The following is a 21,752-nucleotide window of genomic DNA, read 5'->3' on the forward strand; positions in this document are numbered from 1 at the left end:
GTTCCCCCTCCCCCTCCTCGCGCCAAGCGGTTGCTAGCGTGTGACGTAACACCCGGGGACCGACAATCAGCCGTCGTGAAAAACTCAAACGGAAAAACTGAAATAACTCTCTTTAAACTCGATTTATTCAATCAAAATCCTCTTGAATCGATGTATAGGGAATATGCATGCCTTTGGGGGGGAAATCGTATATTATTTATGACAATGTTTTGTGTTTTTAATACTCTTCGCGGCGATAACTTTTGAGACCGTCTCTAGGATACACCGTGCGCGGAGCCGCCTATTGTTCTCGCCGCGAGCCCTGGCCTTGGTGCTGAAACGATGCTTCCTGACGTGAAGCCGAAGCGCGCCGCCGATGACGAGCACGCAGTCACGACTACTACAGCTGTTCACGCCCGAGCCCGAAATCACGCTCACACCCACACAGAGTGAAAAGTGTGACAGAGGGAAGGGAGATAGCTCGGGGTTGGAGTTGGCCTACTTTACAGCCTGTACTTTGGGAAAGCGACAGACATTAGGCCTACTGCGAGCTGCGATGTGCACAAAGCTGGCAGCTTCCAGTGTTCCTGCTCACGAACGGACACCCTCTCCCCGTTATAATCTCGTGTTTTTTTGAGGTGCAGTCCGGGGATGAGAGAGTGAAAAAAGAGGGAGTCACAGGGTTCATGGTAATTCACTCCAAAAGGTCACCATCTGCCTGCCTTGCCTCGTGCCCTGTGTGAGTCTGCATCCTCCACCACATTCATCCACCATATAGAACCCCCCCCCCCCCTCCATGACACACGCACGCACACACGCACGCCCAAACAGAGGCTTGCGTCACCACACTGGGGGCCTTCCTCACAAACTGAGCACCCGGCAGGACAGGCACGCAACGCCCGCTGCGCCCTGAGGATGTGCACAGTGAGCAGGCAGCGGGCCGCACGCTACTGGAGCCGTTAAGCCTCCCTGCACGAAAAAGAAGCAACTTCTGCAACTCACGCAAGTGCAAGCGAGGCCATGCCGGGATACTCCGGAGAGAATGATCCAAACGCCAAGGCTCTCTGCAAAGCTAAAAATGGGATCCTCATTTTAAAGTAGCTCCAAACAAATGTAGTGAAGAGTTGCAGAAGTTCTATTATCGTATTGTTTGTTACTTGAGATTGCATGGAATTGCATGAGTCTGCAGTCTGGAGTCAAATGTGATCCCTCGGCCTCCTTCGCTCACCGTCCCTTCCACAAAATTCCATGTGAACATATTTCATTGTTACTTTTGCTGAACAGGAAATAATATTTAAAAGGCAGTTTTATCCTGCAGTTGCAGTGAAGTGAAAACTGTGACGCTTGAAGAAACGGTGATTTCAAAGAAAAATGCTGTACAGTGGTGTTGTTGGTGAGATGGTCCTTGAGTTTGAGTCTAAGGGGGAAGCCCTGTGCTGAGTTTGAGTGTTCCCTCCTGTGTATGCTTGGGTTTGTTTTTTTTTACTTCTGGGTACTACATGTCCTCAAGGCCATTTGATTTCCCTGTGGCCCATAGGCACATAAGTGAGTGTGACTCTCTGTCTCACTTGCCCTGTGGTGCACATGCAACCTGCCTATGCTTTGGACAGGCCTCTGGGTTCAGTTCCAGAACCCTGCGACCTTAAATTTGGGAAAAATCATATGTAGAATTGACTCTTTAATCGCCCCATTTATTTATTGAAGGTTATATATGCCTAACAGACGGGGTTTATTTGGTAAGTTGGAGGCAAAGATGTTCAAAAATCTTCTTGTCACTCAAACGTCCAGCTGCATTGCTCTTACCCCTGAACTCCGGCAAATCTTCACCTCCATTGACCCTCTATATACTTTACTTTAAAACACTTCTCCAGTGCTTTAAATTGTTGGACCAACTCGACACACTGCTCTTACATTTACATTTCAGGCTTCTCATCTGACCTTCAAGTTTAAAAAAAAAAAAGCATGTGTGTGCACTTAAAGGATGAAGGTTAAAGTTATTCTAAAACATAAATATTGCTTTCTCATAAGTGTCACCGTTTAAAGGCCATGTTTATTTGTTGTTTTGTGTCCCATGAGACTGAAGTACATTTTGATGAATACTCATTTATTGACTGCACTCTGGTGTAGTGGTTACAACTTGCCTCACCACAAAAATATCCCAGATTCTCTACTCTATGGATGGATGACTGAATTTACCTCAAAGTTTAAATCTTTTTTTTTTTTTTTTACAGAATCAAATCCTCAAAGTAGTTTTAATATCTGTGAAACCTTTTCACCCTGAAGGAGACTCACATTCTTGAAGGAAACCGAGTCTGGTCGTTCATGTCGGAGACTCAATAGCGCCACTCTTTGGACAGAAGTGGCTACATCACCTTTACGCAGCAGACAAGAACAAAACATGATGGATACACCAATAACCTCTTATCTGGAATTTCAGTTTTATTTAAAATGAAGCTTTGAGATAATTTTTCCACACTGTCTTCTTGCATGATAAAAAAAAAAGTCTGTGTATTGATAATAACGATTTCATAAACTCTGGTGGTAAACAAAAAAAATGCTACAGCTCCTCAAAACAGAAAATAAATTACACGTTCTTTAAGATAATAGATAAATTACTATCTTTTTTGTTTATATATAAAATGTTATATGTACTACAGGAGATTAGAGACAAAACATGCGCGCGCACACACACACACACACACACACACACACACACACACACACACACACACACACACACACACACACACACACACACACACACACACACACACACACACACACTTATATGACAGTTAGATGTGAATAAATGCAGTCTACAACAAGAGCTCTGATAACTTCACTACTCTGTTCTACAATATAGGCACCAACTATATTCAAAGACAATATAGACATTAAAACATATCAAATATACAGATTTCTCACCTCTGACTGAGTATTTGTCTTAGTGGGAGGTGTGGGGAGGAGAGAAAAAAAGACAGCAAAATAAAAAAAATAAAAATCAAACGTTAAGGCAAGAGAAACAGCATCAACAATTACTTACACACATATACAGAGGTCACAACTTTGATATGCAAAATAAGGACTTTTGCGGTCAAAGCAGAATGGCTGCATTCGATCCAGATCATAAATAACTCAAAAGACTCGCAGAAGAAAGAAATGATCATTCTCGTCCAGGTTTCCTAATTCTGACTTCAGCACATAGGACAGATACAACGACTCCTCCCAGGATGCTGGTAACATAAAGATGCTTTTGAAGATATTGGCAGGACTGTAGTTATTGTAAAATCATACTGAATTAGTACATGTTTTTTCCCAACATATTCTCTATTTTTCTCACAGTCAATAAATCTACTGTAGAGAATAAAGAAGGCAATGAGCTTGTGAAATAGCAGGGATTTCTGTGTAAGAAAATCCAGATTGAATTTCGTCCTCTGAGCCAAACAAAGTTTTTAGTTTTTTTTTTGGTACGTTGACATTTGCCATTACAGCAAACTGAAAGGCACCGAGTTCTTCACATATATATTTAGGTTGACTAAAACTGTCACAAACCTCGAGAGTGGGGGACCCGGGTTGAAAACCCGTTTTTGCGACATGAAGATCATACAGTGTAAAAACTAGCCAACTCTTTAATGTAAGTTACAATGACTTGCTCTGTAAAAGTGAGCAGCTGAATAGAAACCTTACTTTTAACTTTGCAGTAGTGAGTTTTTATCTTGTATGTAGCATTCAAAGAATGTAAAGCAATGAATGCTGGGATTGTTAATGCTTTTCGCACTATATAATATGATTGTTAATGGCTGTGAGGATCCGAAGGCAATAAAAAGCATGAATCTCCAGTTGGATGCTTCTAATTTGGAATATTTGGTAAATCTTTACCGAATCTTTTCGCCGTGACACATATAGTTTGATACTGAGGAATATTTGATGATTTATTTCATCTCTATCACACGCTGAAGAAATGCAATTTAAAAAATGTGTGTTTAAGAAAAATAATAGTTTTACCCTTAAAGTGTAAGCTTTTGTAAGAATTTCTTAACAATAATTAAAAGATATAAAAAGAAATCATACTAGGAATAAGGCCTGACCCCCAGATTTTTCCCACAGAAGCCCTCTGCTACCCCCACAGGAAAAGAGATCCAAATACTTTGAAGCACAGTATTTTAAGACGCTTTGTATCAACGGTGAAATCACAGTAAAATAGTACTTTATCTTTTCTGTTGTCAAAATCTGACAACACCGGTTTCTTCTGTACTTGAAATTCATTGAAAAATAAGCAATTTCTTCAGTGAAAATAGAGTTAGAAGTAAAAAAAAACAAAACAGTCTAAATGCAGACTTAACGGAATAACGACTGTACAAAGTATGTGCTGTTTAACATCCATGTTAGTCATCCTGTTTGGGGTGAAAAGTCTAATCTCTTTCCTTGTATCTACTTATATTTGGTCACTTACTGCCACAGTACCCCCCACCCCCACCCCCACCCCACCCCCCACTCCTTTGGTTTTTCTGTCCAAATACTGAACAGTTCAATGACACTAAGGAAAATATATTTGGCAAACAAATAAAAGACAAACAATATGTAAATAAAATCCTTCTATCTTGGCCAGGGGGAAGCCACTACATCTCAGTAGGGGACTTATGTACAGATCTATTCCCGCAGATCTCCGGCAGACATAGTATAGTATACACAGCTTATCTAGCACACATGGGAATCATTTGTCGAGCATAATTAGTGGTATGCATGCCTGACGACAACTGCTTTAAGATCCTCCAAATGAGGAGGAATCTTCACAAAGGCTAAAATTGCTGCAGAAACACAGCTGTGTTCTCAGCGAGCACCTTTCATTGTAACCTATCAGTCACCGAAATGAGCCTCCGAGAGAGGAAATGACAGCAAATGTAATATCAAGCCCTGTGTGACACATTATGAACGGCTAAAGCTAATGCACGTTGTAAACTGAAGCAAGCTCAGTGGAAGCTTTGTATCTGAGGAACAATAACTGTATACAGAGTGCTTAGTGGAAGAAAAGGTAACTGGCTGCGCTCACAGTGTTTAACCTGAAGAATCAGGGGAACATAGCTAAATGTTTTTTGAATGCCATCACATGCCTACTCTGGCTCATTTCTACTGACGCGTCATTTCAGGGGTTGCAGGCACCGTTCGACCTGGCCATCGGCTGCTTGTTGAGCACGGCTGTCTGTGATTGGCCGGTCAGTGCCTCTTGGCCCGCTGGGCACTCTGGGTGCAGGAGGCACAGCAGGCGGTCTTGTAATAGGAGTAGACACACAGCCTGGCCTGCACCACCATCATACAGTTATGACGTCTGTCCCGGCAGTTTTCATCTGTGGGGAGAAGACGGGAGCGATATTAGCTGGGAGACAGATTCCCGACACTTGTGGGCACACCTGCCTTGTAAACAAACACTAACCTGGAACCCGTGGGCTGCAGGGTAGGATGTTGCAAATTTGCTCCTGTTCAGGTTTGCTGCTGGGGTCACATTCAAAGCTGTGCTTCTTGTCTGGCGTGAGACAGCGAACCTCCCGCATCTGTAGGCCCTTCCCACAGGACTGTGAGCACTGAGAGCAAAAGCACGCACAAGAAAAATATCAGTTAAAATGTAAACTCACTGTGGCCTGATGGAATTTTGTTCCCCTGTTCTTCTCGTCCTCTTTATCGCTCACCGCGCTCCACTCCGTTGTGAACCACTGTGGCTCACACTCCCCGAGCTCACACTCCTGTACCGCTGCCGGCTTGTCCAGATGAGCACACTCGGAGGCTGAAACAACGGTGAAGTCAGCCGCCATCTTTTGGACACAGATGATGTCTCGTCGCTGTGTCCCATTTCCACATGGGACGTTACACTGGAAAAAGAACATGGCTCAGTCACATTCCATGACAGAAAAGAGAAGAGAGTGATAATAAGATAAACCCTGTATTCTGGGTGACAAAAATAGTTTTTTTTTTTTTTTTTAATTGAGCAATCTTATTTTGTAACAAAAAATAAAAAGACTGGAAATTTTCACAACAAAGTGCAGCTACACACACTGTTTTAATCTCAATATACATTCACAAATTCAAGCAAATCCACATACAGATAACTGTGGGTAAGTGAATTCTCAATACGGTCAGAGAAGATGCATGTGAAACGCAACACTTCTCCCACTTGGCGGTCGGTGTCTGCAGAGGAGAGAGGAGCTGCAGCTGAACACCTCAAAATAAAAATAGAGGACGCACTGCGAGTGCCAATGCTGCTGTAATTTTAGAATAGCGCCATGCATAGAGATATTAAGTAAAATGAAGTAAAAAAAAAAAAAAGTGGTTATTTTAGATTGTTGCGATATCAAAGATGCATTTTAGGATATTGTAATGACACTAATTCTTCCATTTGGGAAGAAGAGGCCTGTGTGCTGCGCGACATGTTAGCGCACTAACTTGAGTACAGCTTTCAGGACACGGTAATGGACTTCTGCACCTTCGGTAGTCGTGACTGTCACTCGCTACTTAGCTACTTTACAGGATGTCCTGCTCACTCAGCTGTGTTAACTGCATCTTTTTTACTGCATCCAAATATAGGAAAAATGTTACGTTATAGAAGCAGCAGGAAAACCGTCGCACAATTACAATTAACCCTTTCATGACAAGAGCAAGCAGATTCATTTTAATTTCATGGCTGTAGAATTGTCAGAAAGTGTGCAAAGAGGGAGTGCTTCTGCACTTTTTCCAAGATACATTTAACATTCTATGTCTGGCAATTATTCAGTATCACTGTTATTTTGACAGTAGTGAGACGATCATTGTATAAATGTGTTACAGGCCGGTGGATCTAGTCTCAGTTCAGTTCAGTTCATTTGTGTCCTTGTAGGACAATTTGTGTTGCAGCAAAGTATAAAACAGAAATAACAGTGATACTGCAGATATTATTCTTTGACATTTCTATTTATCATAAATCTTCAAGGAGGCATAGTTATGAAAAGTATGCATGTGACATCCTACCTGTGGAGACAAAATAAGAATATAAAATGTCATTTTTCACAATTCTGTATTTCACATACATCTCAAACTTTAGGTTTGATTGATACTGTATGTCCAAACAACCGGTCTGCCTCAGTAAACCAAAATAAAACCCTCCATAAGTGAACGTTTTTCTAAGACGATTGAGACAATAAACAAAATATTGAATTATTACTAATGTCAGCAACAAAACTACAATATGAAGCATAAATTTATGATGAATCCACAGTGGGAATGAAAAAAACAAAAATGAGGAAAAAAAACTACACATTATGTACTATTTCTATCCTTTTCCTCCACTGGACCATTTCCTATAAATAGGATATGAACATTTCTGGTGAGCAGTATACTAACTCTCGTTCTGTGGTGAAATGTGTTCGAGTCACAACATCAACTTCCTCAACACTCAACAGTAGTGACACTACCTGTTCTTTCATCCTTCCTGTTTAGTTGTATCCCGTCTCTTTTCGCTCTCCATTATTGCAAGCAAATAATTAACTGCAGGTCTTCTCCCAAATCATTTTAATGTTTTGTTGTGTTTGTCTGTTTTATCTACTAGGTGTAATATTTTTCATCCACTCCACACTGTTTTGCTCAGACTCATACAGGGACGTAAAACTGAGGCTTCTTTACAAAAGCATGTTTTTACTTATTCCTCCCCGGGTCCTACCTCTGTCCAGGGGCTGCTGTACCACATGGTTGTCGCGACACAGGGTCCTCCATTGCATGCCTTCATCTCTGCTGGTTTTTCCCCAACACAGTCTCCTCCGCCTCCTCCCTCTCGGACGCCTCCTCTGGTGAGACACACCACTTCTCTCCTCTGCACCCCGGGGCCACACTGTGCCAAACACTGACGACATAAAGTGGGAGATCATGTTGAGAATTACCGTTGAGAGCATGTTGGGGTCTTCACTTCGGTGTGTGTGCGTTACTCACAGTGTTGGACCAGCCGGTGAAGTACCAGTTGGTCACACAGGGGCCCATGTTGCACTCCTCAGCCCCTTGAGGCCGGAGCCTGGAGCTGCACTCCATGTCGTTGACAATGCCGCCCTGATCACTGACACAGCGAACACCTCGCGTCCTCCTCCCAACACCGCAGTCCACCGAGCACTGTGAACAATGTATGTGAGATGGAAATTTGTCAAAAATTGCATGATATCAAGCAGTATTTGTGGGTACTTGTACTTATATTAGCACTTCTTTCAAGTATAGAATTTTTCTCATATTATGTAGAATTTACACCATGCAATCTTTTTTTTCGCAACTAAAATGATAAATTGCTACTTAATATACCTATAATTTGAATTATTCAAGCATTTTGGTCTTTATTTCATTAGCCATTGAGTTTATTGTTTCAATATAATAAATTCCTACTTTATGTCTTCATCTGTTCACCATCATGTGATGTCTATAGACTTTATTCTTTGCATGAGAACATTTTATGTAGGTAAAAAGAAATTGTGAAGCATCCCAAAGCAATTCAATTAAAATGAAAAAAGATATATTTTGACAATTTTTGTACTTTTCTGTACAGCAGTTTTAATTGTAAATGCATATAATTTATTCATGTAACATAATGTGAGTACACTTTTCCACCTCTGAAAAAGGTTATATAGATGTGATTTTAAATTCCCTCGACTGGAAGCTAAAACTGAACAAATGCTATTTGAGGAAAGAGGGATGACATCAAAAACAAATCTAAATTCTATTTAAATTACAGTACAATCACTGAACTGGGTTTTTAAAAATTCATGACAGAGAGACTGTTGTGTTGTAATAAAAGGCGACTCCTCATGTCATGTAAGTGCCCTGTCGTGATAGTAATGGTGGATACACTCAGTCTCGTGCTGGTTTTGTAGACGTACCGTGCTCCAGTCAGAGCTGACCTCCCAGTGGGAGCAGAGGCCGAGCTGACAGCTCTGCACCGACTCTGGTGGCGTGAGGCCGGCGCAGCGTTGGGGATGGACCATGGTGGAGCGGTCTCCGAAGCTCTGCCTGCACTGAAGTTGCCTCTGCTGCACACCAGCGCCACAGGAGACGCTGCACTCTGACCAGGCACTGGCCTCCCAGCTGACATAAAGCATCAAAGGGGACTTTTACAATCATGTCACACAAGGTTTAGCATCTTCCTACTTATATTCCTACGTATTTCCTACAGGGGACACTCGATGGTGTACTGCTTAGCACACTTGCATCATACTGAAAATGTCATGGGTTCATATCTGGGTCAAACCTTCCTGTGAGGAATACGTGCACTTCCCCCCGTGCATTTGGCTTTTCTCCAGGTACACCAGTTTTCTTCCCACAGTTGAAAAACATGTATGTCAGGTTAAATGGTGACTCTAAAGTGCCTGGAGTGAGTGTGTGTGGTTGTGTACATCTCGGTTTGTGGCTCCAGCAACTCTGAACTGGATGAAGCGGTGTAGAAGGAAGGATGGATTTAATATTCTGAATGCATAGTCTGACACTGATGGACAGTCTTTGAAAAGACACTGACCCCTAAGTTGATTCCAATGGAGGCCAGGCACCTCGCATGGTGTTTGAATCAGTGAATGGGTGAATGTGACTAACAGTGTAAAGCACTTTGAGACTGCTGAAGTGGTGAAAATGTGCTGCGCGATATCGATTTACCATCACAGTCAACATCATTCTTTGCAGAGCTTCGACCGATTTAAAGAAGTTGCTTTTAATTTCCCTATTGCTCATACTTCTTTAGAGGAAATCTTCACTTCATTACTGCAACTGGATGAATATAAATTCAAGGTGACTTTAGAGACTCTTGAAATGTTCATTTAGGAAGGTGATGTATTTTGTTTGTTTTTAGAAAGAAATAGAATCGTTATAAGGTGTCAGATTTATTTTTCTAATTAGGAAAACCATTTCAGGATACAAATTAAGGTAGAATAAATGTTGGTAAAGATTTTCTGTGCATTTTTAAATGGATTAAATACATAGTATCATAAAATACTTATTTTTATCCTCCTACACAAGCCTTTTTAAAAAATGAAAGAATGATGATTATGTACTTATGTATGGCTTTATGATTAATTGTCTTTACTCACAATGGTGGGCAGGGGTGTGTGTTACAAGGCTCCTCCTCAGGAACAGGCTTGGCTGCAGAATCACACTTCCTGTCAGGGACTTCTTCATCTGTGTGCCGGCTTATACACAAAATGACTCTGTGCTGGGAGCCTGCAGACGGAGGAAGAGATGGACGCAGTGACGCAGACTTCATTTCCATGTCGTTGTACTTGCACCCAACAGCCAGAGGAGGGTGACACCACATCATTCAAAATAATTAGGTAGATGAGACTCTTGTCTGTGACAGATAGGATGCATCTCTAAAAGTCTGACCTTTGCCACAGGAAGCAGAGCACTCTGTGAGCCCGCCTTTCCTCCACACAAAAGGTGGATCGGTGTCCAGCGGCAGGTCAGTGCGAGGGGGTATCCGAGCATTCCTGTTAGGGGCAGACCCCCGAGGACGCAACCTCTCCGGTGTCCACCTCTCTGAGGAAGGGGGCGAAAACACAGAGGTGGAGGGAAAAGATGGGATGGAAACAGGTGGCGGAGCAGGAGGAGGGTTTTCTATGGACACAGTAAGAGGACCTGCAAGAGAGGAAAAACATGGAGACAAATTAGAACAGACAGGAAAGGTGGAAGAAAGATTAGGAGAGCGACAAGAGGGGGAGGAGGAAAGGATGATAAAGAGTGAAGTAAAACATGTTGAAATATTGAGGAAGGCAGTGAGTCAGAGACTAATGATGTCATGATGAGGTCAGGGTCTCATGGCAGCAAACGTGTATCAGATAGCCTCCCATCTAGGTCATAGTCAGACAAACAAGCACAAACATTTGACCCACAACCGCACCCACTGAGACCCATAAACACGTCAATCATCCTCCAAGGACGTGGACCGCAGGGGTGTTCCCTTCAGTAGTTTTGAAAGAAGGATTCTTAAAATGTCGATTTACTGATTAACCAGTCAGGAATCCAAAACGTGTCGCACACGACTGTCGAGAACGTGCAGAAAATACATCTGTTAAAGGGTTTGTCAGAAAGTGGAGATAAGAGAGCCGAGGTGGGGTGGACTCACTGCGGAGGGGTGCCCTGGCTGGCTCTCGCTCCCTCGGCCTCTCTCTGGGTGCCTCCCTCTCCGTCTCAGGCACTCTCTCCTTCTCAGCCTCCTTCTCCACGGGGACGTAAAACTCGTAGTCGATGCCCGGGTTCTCCTTGTGGAAAATGATCTGGAAAGCGAAATAGGGCGAGAGCACAGGTGAGAAACACCCTAAAACAACTTTACGGATCCCTGTAGAGAAATGTACTTGTCAGAGGTCAGGAGTCAGGATGAGCTGCAGAATTTGCACTCTGGCTCTGGCAGGCATTTAGTGTCATGCTCAAGCACTGCCTGCGCTCCCCTCTCCCACTCCAAAACCCTGCAGGCTGTCTGCAAGATTTAAGTCAAGGTCATCTAAACTTAAACAGCAGGAGTCCCAGGGCAACAGCATTTTGATATGCTATACTGTACAGCCAATGTCCTTCAGTTAGTGGTTTAACCTGGTAGCAAAGAACACAGAGGGTAATATCTGGACAACTGGTAACAGTCATGGTACTCAGTAAAGTGATCCAAATGACTCTGATCATGCAAATTTGGCAAATTTGAGGAGAATTATACCTGTTAAATGTTCTGGATGAATGTTCTGGATGAACAATGTATGCTATTTATTGACGTAAAGACGGGCGGACACACAGCTGAAGTTTTTATTGGTCATAATCTGGATGTTGTACAGCAAAATAATGCAATATTTCTTTTCTTTTCTATAATAACAAAACTAAGCTTCTCCAATCAACCTCTTCACATTAGGCTGCAAATTAACAGTATAGAAACTGAATGAAAGAGATTTAAAATCCCCGGCTTGGCTCACTAAAGTTCATGAATGTTCTAAACTTTAGGATTTTCCTGCAGTGGTAAGGATGAAGCACTAGCAGATGTGTTTTTCTATTTCCAATCTATGTAGAATATTTTAAGTAATCAGTGAGCTTCACAGCATCTCAGTGCTGCTGCCATGCTTTACACATTTAACGTCTGATATTAGTATCCGATAAGGCCTTTGAATTGCAGGTGATTCCTGAGATCAGTCTTGCTATTTTTACCCCCTCCTGCCATGAAGTTACGAGTTGTAAAGCTGCACATGACTCCTGTTCTTTAATAAGATCTTCGCCTGAGGTAAGTGTTGTTATTGTTAAGCCCTGGATGGTCTGGCGCGGCTCAGGCCCGAAGCTTCAGAGTAGTTGACTTTATTCCGACCTAATTCAGAAATACTGCAACCTATCTGGGGGATCTTGACACAGAGCAGGGGAGCGCAGCCTCGGGCTCACATCAATGGTATAGGGACGGTAAATATTCTGCGTCCACACATGTCTTTGTGTCTGTCAGTGATTGTTATCATTAACTTAATTTTGCCATGGCCTGGTTCATGTTTGCTTACAGGGTAAAAAATAAATGCCTTCCTGTGCTCCAGTACTTACATACAGCTGGAGCTGTGCCGTGGTGGGTCCTGGAGCCTTGAGCCACTCGCCCCTCTCCTCCTCGCCCTCCACCTGCGCTCTCGGCCGAGTGTAGGTGAAGGTAGTCCCCCCGGCTGTGTAGTCCCCTGGAGGGTCCACAGCCCAGCGCCCATTTACCACTGAAGCCCCTGTGCCACTTCTCATAGCTGGAGAAACGAAGGTGGAGGTTGGAATATCAGAGGTTTTTTTATTTCTCTTTTCATGTTCAGGCCTTGTTTGGTCTGGCAAATACTCAGGAAACCCCCGTATGGTCAAACACATCCCAGACAGACAAACACAGACTTTGGAGGGCTTTTCTCATAAACAAACAGGAGGCTGGCAAGACAAACACTAACACTTACATGTACACCCCTGCGCTGATTCCCTTCGGGCTCTAACAATACTTGCTTCATCTGGACTGACTCAAAGTCTGAGTCAAAGTCAGCACTCAATCCCATGTTCATGGGCCAAATCTCCACTTACCTTCTTCTGGCCAACGTTTCACTTTTACTGGAGCTAACATGAGTTTTACTCAAGAAATCTTTAACTTTAGTTTGAGATTTACCCAGGTAGTTGGGGCTTGCTCGTCTCTCCGTGATGTTAATGAACGTGGCTCCGGGTGGGATATCCAGGATCTTGTGGTAACCAAGAGGAACCGTGGCATTCTGGAAACTTCCCGTCACCTTTCGACAGGAGGTTTCACCCCCACCACACACTCCGCACTTGTCAATCACGGAGCCAGAGCCCAGCACCCCGTCACAGCCCTCAGTCTGACCGAAAAAAGAAGAAAAAGGAGAAAAGACCTGAGTGAAGGGTTAGACAATGAAGGGAAAGAGGGGTAAGGGGAATGAGCAAGGGCTGCGTGGGAGGACTGGTGAGGAGGGTATAGAACACAAACAACTGGTCCATCAACTGGCCGTGTTTGTTTCACTGCTGTTTGCGTAATTTGATAACTGTTGAATGAGAAGGGTAGAATCAGAGCAAAATGAGAGAGCGAGAGGGCAAATGACAGAAAGAAGAAACGATTCAGAGAAATGAGGCCCAGAGGAGGGCAGCTAAAAAAAAAAAGAGACCGCAGACACTTTGAGCCTGAATACCCGCTTTAAATCAGCCTCCAGACAGGGGACCAGCAGAGCCGGGTTCTGGACTCAGTCAGCCGAAGCTCGTCGTACAGACCTTGACGCCTGAGGCAAAGATCTCACATAAAATCTCACTGAAATCAACTTACCAGACATTGTCCCTCCACGCACACATCGTTGGCACTGACGTTGAAGCAGGGGGTGCCGTCTCTGACGCGCTCTGCCTGGCGGACGTAGAAACGATAGCCAGCAGGTCTGCAGGTGAGCTCACACTGCTTGTCTGCACCAACTACAACACAAACAAAACAACGACAAAAAAACAAAAAAACAAGGGGTGGTTCATTTACTGCGCCATACAAGTGTTTGTCTTAAATAGCATGAGCTAGTGTTTTTTTTGTCAAAGTCGTGTGGAGAAGACCCAGCTGGCCGATGAACATCTTACCATGTGTGCAGGAAGTCGAGGCCACACAAAATAACCCCCGACAGTCAAACAGTGAGAGGGATCGAGACCATTTCCCCGGCCGCACACTTGTGCGAGTGCACCGACTGCTGCACCGTCCCGGGAGACGTATATGCAGAAGAGCGGTGTAAACATGAGCTCGGGAAAGGTAAGATTTATGAGTGCAGCCCAATGGGGGCACACGGCAGGGGGGAGAGTACATGGAAAGAGAGAGCAGAAGGGGGGAATCAGCGAGGGCGCTGCCTCAAGGTTAAAAAGGAAATGAAAGTCCTTCAGTGCTAAGGGAAGAGGCAGAAAAATAGATGAGGGGGGAATACAAAGAACCTCACAGCAACAAGGAGGACTGGGATACAAACAGATTCTGTGTCTATGTGGTGAAATGCAATAAGCAGATAAAATGGAATTAATCCAATTCTAAGGAAAAGAGCCTTTATAAAGCACTCAATGAGACACTTTTGATGAAAGAAATATGGATAAAAATATGATAAAATCTGTTGGAAAGTGCAAAACTGACCAGAAAGCTTTCACAACCTACTTTCAGTTTAATTCTACAAACTACAAAGTACTAGAGTCTCACAAAACACAGTTATTTTGAGTAATGTCAGTTGTTTTCTTACCATCATTAACTTTTAAAAGAAATTGAAACGTTTGAAAATTTGGTAAACTGTTATGTAACCATATACTGTTCATTTACAAACCAGATAAAGGGTTGCTTGATTTCTTTCAGTGAAACAAACTTGGCATAGAGCATGTGATGTGCTCTTGTGCATATTTAGACTTATCCGACGTATCATGCCGTGCATGAGTTTGTCACAATTGGCCAACTCTTGTTCACAAGCAGATTTTCTGTCCAGGAAACCAATGCGATGATATAGCTGCAGAGTTCTTCAAAAACTATATACATTTCAATTTCAATCAATTCATTTATTTTGTCACTCTCAGACTCATTCATGAATACCTCCATGATTAGGCTCCTCTGGTGCTCAGTGACCTTGTGGTTCCACTTACAGCTTCAGGCTCAGTAACACACGGAGCATCCAGAGGGAATTGTAATGTTTCCCTATTTAACTGCTCTCTGGTACGAACAGTCTTTTCTGTTCATGGAGTGAACGGTGACATTTTCAAACTTTACGCTGATTTCAGAACATTTCAAACCTAAATTGAAACAGATTTTTAAGTGGAATGCCATCGTGATTGATGTGGTGCTTTCTGTTCTACAGCTTTGTGGAGCGTATTTTTTGTTGTTTGTATTGTGCACTGCTGACTTGTCTCTCGAGTCTTTTGGAGGTCCAGCCAGGGGCATACATTTCAAATGAGCATATGCTATAAATGTTTTAGCATGTGGCAATTATTTAGGCTACAAACCTGCCCCTATACAAATAAACATTTACATTTAAATAACTAAGACATAAACTAAGTTCAATTTCAAATTCCCCAAAACCTCAAAACACAAATGCTGTGTTCAAGCTATTCCATTGAGACCTGAATCAAGTCCTTCATTAATGCATTAATTTATCAGCCTTGCTGTTTTATGCTTCCTCCAAGCTTTGGACTTCACACAAACACATGCAACATGTCTCCAACTGCTTAGTTTTATTTCTTTTTGGCAATAACCCACCCTCACACCAAGCTTTTTCTTGAACATATTACGAGTTGGACCAAGATGCACGCAATCAATCTTCTTTCTCAATGTAAATGAGGTTTAAATGCATTTTGAGATTGTAGTATCATTTTATAGAACCAAATCCAACTAAATATGATTTACACATAAACATAAAGGAGAAGGCTGAAGTTCAGAGCCTAGATCTACAGTAAAAGGGAGAAACTTCTGACTCATAGCTTCATAAGAGCAAATGCTGGCACAGGTCTTAACGGGTTAAAGAGGAGAGAAAGACGAGGAAAACAGCAGGAAGTGGTCCTCAGTGGCTCCACTGTTTATCCATTTCTTTCAGGAAAGAGATGGGGGGTCTAAAAGGGGTCAAAGACAGAGCATGTATGTGTGGGTGTACGGCTACAATTGTGTGCGCATGAAATCAAGTTAAAGACATGAGCTCACTGCTTCACTAAGAGGTCAGAGATTAACGTTGAAATGGAAGAGAGCAGATCGTGTCACGGGGAATGTTCTGGGTCAAAATGACTAAATCTGTGCTTCTGGAATTATGACTTCTCACTGCTGTGCCACATTTCTCTGAGAATGTATGAGACACTCACGCAGCAGCTCTGAAACGTTAAACAGCAGGACGCTTTGCCCACCGTTGTATTTTATAGTCCTTGAAGCAATTAGAAAAATGAAGGTTTCCTCTTGTGAGATGTTATTTTCTTAAAGCCAAAGTGCATAAAAACTGAATTCCAACAGGTAATTATTATATATCCTCTTTCAAATTTACAAAACATCAGCAGGTTGTGTTGTGGTGAGTTTTCATCACTTTCAAGGTCAAGAGGTTCGGGTGAGATCACTGAGAACAAAGAGTAAAGGTCAACTACCAGAGCCCGGCATCCACCTTGTGTGCAGTGAACCCACAAGATGCCTCTATGGTTTCCAAACGGTATTACGTCAGGTGTAGTGCTATACAGATCATCACGCATATAGAAGTCCAGACAGTAGAAAAAACTGCACTTTTAAGCTGATATTTAATTGTTTTTGCTGGTTTTAAATCAAGCACAAGACAAAACACAATGTACAAAGGACAGTCAAAGTATTTGAGTACGTGGGCTGTGTGGAGTATCACTTTTGCATCAGGAATCAGGTAATGAAAACATATTATGTTAAACGTTCTACATTTGCTTTCAGTTTAGCTGCTCTGTCTCGACAAACATGCTAAAGACATTAAAGGTCACTCATTGTCCACTCTCCTGGGTTTTATTTTCACTTTTATTATCCATTAATAGATCTTTAGTGATTTTTAGGCAGAAAAACAGCCTCAATATAGTTTTACATCACCCCTCCTAACTTTCTCTCAGGGGATCCAGTCTGAACAGACTGTTTTGTATTTGTGTCTGTGAAGATACTAATGAGTCATTCTTCTGTTTCACCAACTCTTTTCCAAGTGACACAAGCCCAGGCCAACCACAGGAACTCTTTAATCTCTGAGCTGTTCAGCTCCGCAGAAGTGTTTTCTTAAACTTTAAAGAGTGGAGAGTGGAGGCATGACATGAGTGAAACTTTGGGACTTGTAAACAGGGTGCGATTTGTAAAAAAAACCAGAAGAAGTGTTTCTTTTCATTCCTTTTTTTTTTTCCAAAAATAATAACTCAAGAGGACTATGTGAATTTTGATAATGTATTGCTTTCCTATGAATCCTCGCAGCCATCAACAAAATTTGCTATTTAACAATGTGTGACTTTCACTTTCTATTTCTGACCATTGGAAATCTTTCTGTCCTTCAAATAAAAAAAAGCAATAACATTAAATTCATTTGCTTTGCGAAAGTTGTTACACCCTGATTACGAAGATAAAAAAACTTGATCAACTTTGGCTAATTATGGGCAGCTTATGCATTTTCAGGCTTTTGCAGTCGACACATTCAGCATCTATTTCTATTAAAGAGACGTGCTTCCTCTCATTAACTGGGTGGAAGTGGGAATAAGTTTGTGCACGTGAATCGAGAGACTTGGACAGGAAGCCGACTGTTGCACAAGTTTGCAGCACTATGAAGGTAGTGGAAACAAGGTACAGCATGTTGTTTAGAAATCCACTCCAGAATGTAGATACTGCCCTCCAGCTCGGCTAAACATCAGTGTCGAATTATTTACACAGTCTGAAGAGCAGTGATGAATTCACAGCTGAAGCTGGCTCATCAAAGTTTACTTTGCGGTTGGACAAATGGGTATAATGTTTTGAATGTTACCAAAATAAAAATAAAAAAAACAATGTGAAAATATGTCAACAAAGCAAACATTTTAAAAGCAATAAGATAAAAGAAGAAGTGGTGATTCATTTTTTTTTTTATAGCATGCAAAGATAAATTGATTGAAATAGCATGTGATGAATTCTATTTACATTCAGAAACAGTATTCATAAACCCACATTGTGTACATCTATTAATGGTATTAAATCTTAGTGGTGATGAGTTGTTTTGAAACGTAGTAACTGTGATCCACAGCCATCTCCATTTATCTGGTGCTATTATTTTTACTACAGCCCAACAAGTGCAGAAAGACAGCAGGGCTCTACAGTCCATATTTAGAGAGACCGGGAAGGGGAGTCAGTGTTCCCACCCTCTCTCTCTCTCCACCCTCGTTCTCTCTATCCGTCTGTCATAGTTATCTTTGAGAGATTAGACTGGAGACAGTGACAGAAAAGAGAGGGGGAGCTAAAAGTGGGAGATGTGTTGCCACTCATCTACTCTCACTCATCTTCCTTCATTCTTCAATTCCTCAAGTCATGCTCGAGCACCTCCCGGCTCCCTCCAAACTATTCGTTTTTCCCTTTATTTTGGTCTTCATCTTTCATTAATTTCTCTCGCTACTTCGCTCTGCCTCTGTGTTTCTCCCTTCGCCACAGTCTCTGATTCGCTTCCACTGTCTCCCTCTCCCTCCCTGAGCTTAGTGTTCAGACAGTGGAATATATGTTGTCTAAATATACTTCCCCATTATCTCTCCATCTAAACAAACTCCAACAGGGAGAGAGAAAGAGAGAGGCAGTGGGACAGGAAGAGGGGAGGAAGGGTGTGCAGAGAGGGGATGAGGCCTGAAAAAAAGAGAATATTGAAGTAAAACAACACCTGCACGTGCAGCGCTTAGAAAACTACACGGACGCTGCTATTCAGAGCCGAGCTGGAAGGGGGAAGATTAATCAGCACTATCATTTCTGTGGTTTATAACCGCTGTGGCAGCTTTACTGTTTAAACTTCCACTTCCAAACCAAAAGCCACGTCGGTCTGAGGCACATACATAACAGGTCTGTCACCTCGGAGGCAAAAAGGCACACGAGCTGACTGCGGCGTTTACCGCGAAAATCATTTGGGAATTTATGCAGTCCTAAACGAATGAGCACAGCTGGAGAGAGGGGGAAAAAAAAAAAAAAAAAAAGACTAATGCATGAGTAGATGTTGTACGTATACACACATACATACACACACATCACTGCAGCCTCCTGTGTGTTGATGAGAAACTCAATATGAAGGTCTGGACTGTGGCCAACAGGACCAGACTGAAGTAAACAGTGTGATACAGTTTACTTAACGGGGTGGAAAAGTATCATCTCCCGAACAGCTCAAGTGTGTCCGACCCAGATGATGTCACTCGCCTGAAGTCTATAACCCCATATTGACCTCTTCATCACAGCAGCCAATACGTGTGACACCTTGTGACCCCATTTGTTCAGAGACCCTCACGGTAATAACTGTGTTTTCTATACAACCAAGTACACAAGTATATCACTATGAAGAAAAGATCTGAATTTTAATAAAGAAATATCAATAATATTAATGATTGGATTTTATCAACTTAAGTGTAACACTGACCCATTCCTAATACAAAAAAATGTAAACTATCCAGGAATACAAATAATCACAGTGACGTTGAGTCTTTCTTTCTGACAGAACTGCCTGCAGTATTTCCAGGGCTGGTGGATGCCAGTGCTTCTCTGCATGCCTCATTCCTGTAAATTATACGCTTTTCATGTTTTAAGTCAGGCAAGAAATCATCGTCAAAAAGGAATAACCCAGGTTTATCCTACTATAGTATTATAGCAAAATAGAATTTTAGAACTGAATGCAATGTAAATTTCATAAAGACACATTCAAATGATAAAATGAGCTTTAGTGAACTTTAAGTGTCTAAACTGAAATCAAAAGTTTGGCGGTTTCGATTCAAAACCATTACACTTCTACTCTCTACAGAGGATTTTTTTCGTTCGTTATCATACCCCCTTCAAGGACATGGTTGTTTAAAACAAGCTGGATTGCAGTCAAGTACAAGGACACGCAGCTGATAGAGAAAATTTGGGAGCTTCTCATTTCAGAGCAAATACAGTAAACATTCTCTCTCTCACCACAAACACAACGTGTCGTGGCTGAAAGGAGAGTCCCGGTGTGTTTATGCAGACAGTTTGACTCCAGCTGTTACGCCGGCGCAAACATACAGAATTAATCATATAGATCCACCTCTATCCTTTAACCTGCCCCAAGCGTGACCGAAATATTAAATGAGGACTTTAAGGTCGACTTGTTGTGTTCCCCTGGGCAGGAAAGGGCATCCAGCAGCAGTAAATCTGCCTCCGACGTCTTGCTCAGCGCATGTAAATAATATTTTACGTCTATATGCTTTATTTTCTGCATCGTCATCAATTAACCTCCAAGGTTTGGACATAAACCAGAAGACTCGGCTAGAACCTGCACACAAACACAGAACATGCAAACTCAGCACAGAAAGCCCCCGCAAGGCTGGAGTAGACCCAGGGTTATCTTGTTATGAGTCGTGAACGCTACCCACACAACCACGCAACATTGTGCCATCAGTCATTTTTTCTTCCTTTTTTTTATGATTTTAAACTATCTTGCCGTTTTAGAAAAGTGAGGACATTGATTCTTGGATATTTCCTCAATTTATTAGTTGATGTTGAATGACAAATGTTCAAGGTCACTTTATTAGTACCTGTACTTGTTTTACAGATTTTTGTGATGCATTTGGGATGTCAAAACAAATAAAGACACACAATGAACCAGACAAGCAGATAAAGCAGAGTGAAACAAGACAAACAGAACAAGCGCTCAATGTGCCCAATATTCACTAATTGATAATTAAGATAAGATCAAGAATAGATAAAGAGAAACCACAATAAAACTAAATAGAGATAACAAAAAAATAAAGTCACTGACATAAACCAGGATAAGAACATTCAATGAAGCGTCACAATAATAAATAGAGCTAAAAATTGATAAATAGAAAAAATATGATAAAGTGCAACTGTCACTGGGTCTTATTCAGTTCAGAAACGCTTTGTCCTGCACTGTGGGACCAGGAGCCTTCGTCCAGAGGGGAGGAGCTGGAATCCTTTCAGCCACGACAATGTTGTTGTATTGTCGCATCGACATTTTACTAAACTCAAGTTTCTGTTTCGAAAAAAATTGCCTGATTCTTTTGATGCTGCCTGTGGCCTTTTGTTTAACCCTCAAAGTATAACAGCTTACATAAAGAGTGGGACCTATTTTTTTAATATCAATACTACATATTTGGTTCAGTTCTTTGTTTTTGTTTTTTTTGAAAAAAGGATTTCAGATTCAGTTGAATAGGGTGATGATACAATACAAACTCCGTGAGAGAGTATTTGTTTCTCATTCTTCTCACGTTAGGAAGAAACCACAACAAGTGTTTCCTCATTACATCATTTTATGGACCTTGCACAATTTTGCATGTCTTGTTAAAAAAAAAAAAAAAAAGCAGTCTTAAAGTTATTGCAACCAAAGTTTCCAAATGTGTCAAACTACGTAAACGACCCACTTTAAAGCTGTGATGTGCTCTTTTTGTTAACCCAGGAGGAGCAGCTTGAGCTGTAAACTTAACACAAGGTAATTGTCATGATATTAAGTTAATAGTGATTGCGCAAGCGGAGGCTTGTTTTAATTATACACACAGTCGTGGTGGAGAAAAAAAAGTGAGCATTCATTTTAGTTCGCACTGTTTTTTGGACTCTATTGAGTCCTGAGGGGAAACGTGGCTTTAACAAAGTGTGC

At 41.9% G+C, this 21,752-nt stretch overlaps 1 protein-coding gene across 1 annotated transcript in view; it reads right to left on the reverse strand.

The window, feature by feature from the left end:
- Nucleotides 1–3,376: 3,376 nt before the first annotated feature.
- The window catches only part of adamtsl4 (ADAMTS-like 4), a 43,469-nt gene continuing 25,093 nt past the window's right edge, over nt 3,377–21,752 (reverse strand). Inside the window, exons 6-17 of the mRNA XM_080471284.1 lie at nt 13,766–13,905; nt 13,103–13,307; nt 12,520–12,704; nt 11,087–11,237; nt 10,348–10,599; nt 10,056–10,185; nt 8,859–9,063; nt 7,930–8,103; nt 7,664–7,843; nt 5,664–5,843; nt 5,411–5,558; nt 3,377–5,324 (exon numbers count right to left, since the gene is read on the reverse strand). Of these exons, the coding sequence (XP_080327410.1) occupies nt 5,194–5,324; nt 5,411–5,558; nt 5,664–5,843; nt 7,664–7,843; nt 7,930–8,103; nt 8,859–9,063; nt 10,056–10,185; nt 10,348–10,599; nt 11,087–11,237; nt 12,520–12,704; nt 13,103–13,307; nt 13,766–13,905 (2,081 nt within the window). The 3' untranslated portion in view covers nt 3,377–5,193. The remainder of the gene's footprint in view (nt 5,325–5,410; nt 5,559–5,663; nt 5,844–7,663; nt 7,844–7,929; nt 8,104–8,858; nt 9,064–10,055; nt 10,186–10,347; nt 10,600–11,086; nt 11,238–12,519; nt 12,705–13,102; nt 13,308–13,765; nt 13,906–21,752) is intronic.

This window comes from Lipophrys pholis (genome assembly GCF_963383615.2).
Source record: "Lipophrys pholis genome assembly, chromosome: 9".
NCBI lineage: Eukaryota > Metazoa > Chordata > Actinopteri > Blenniiformes > Blenniidae > Lipophrys > Lipophrys pholis.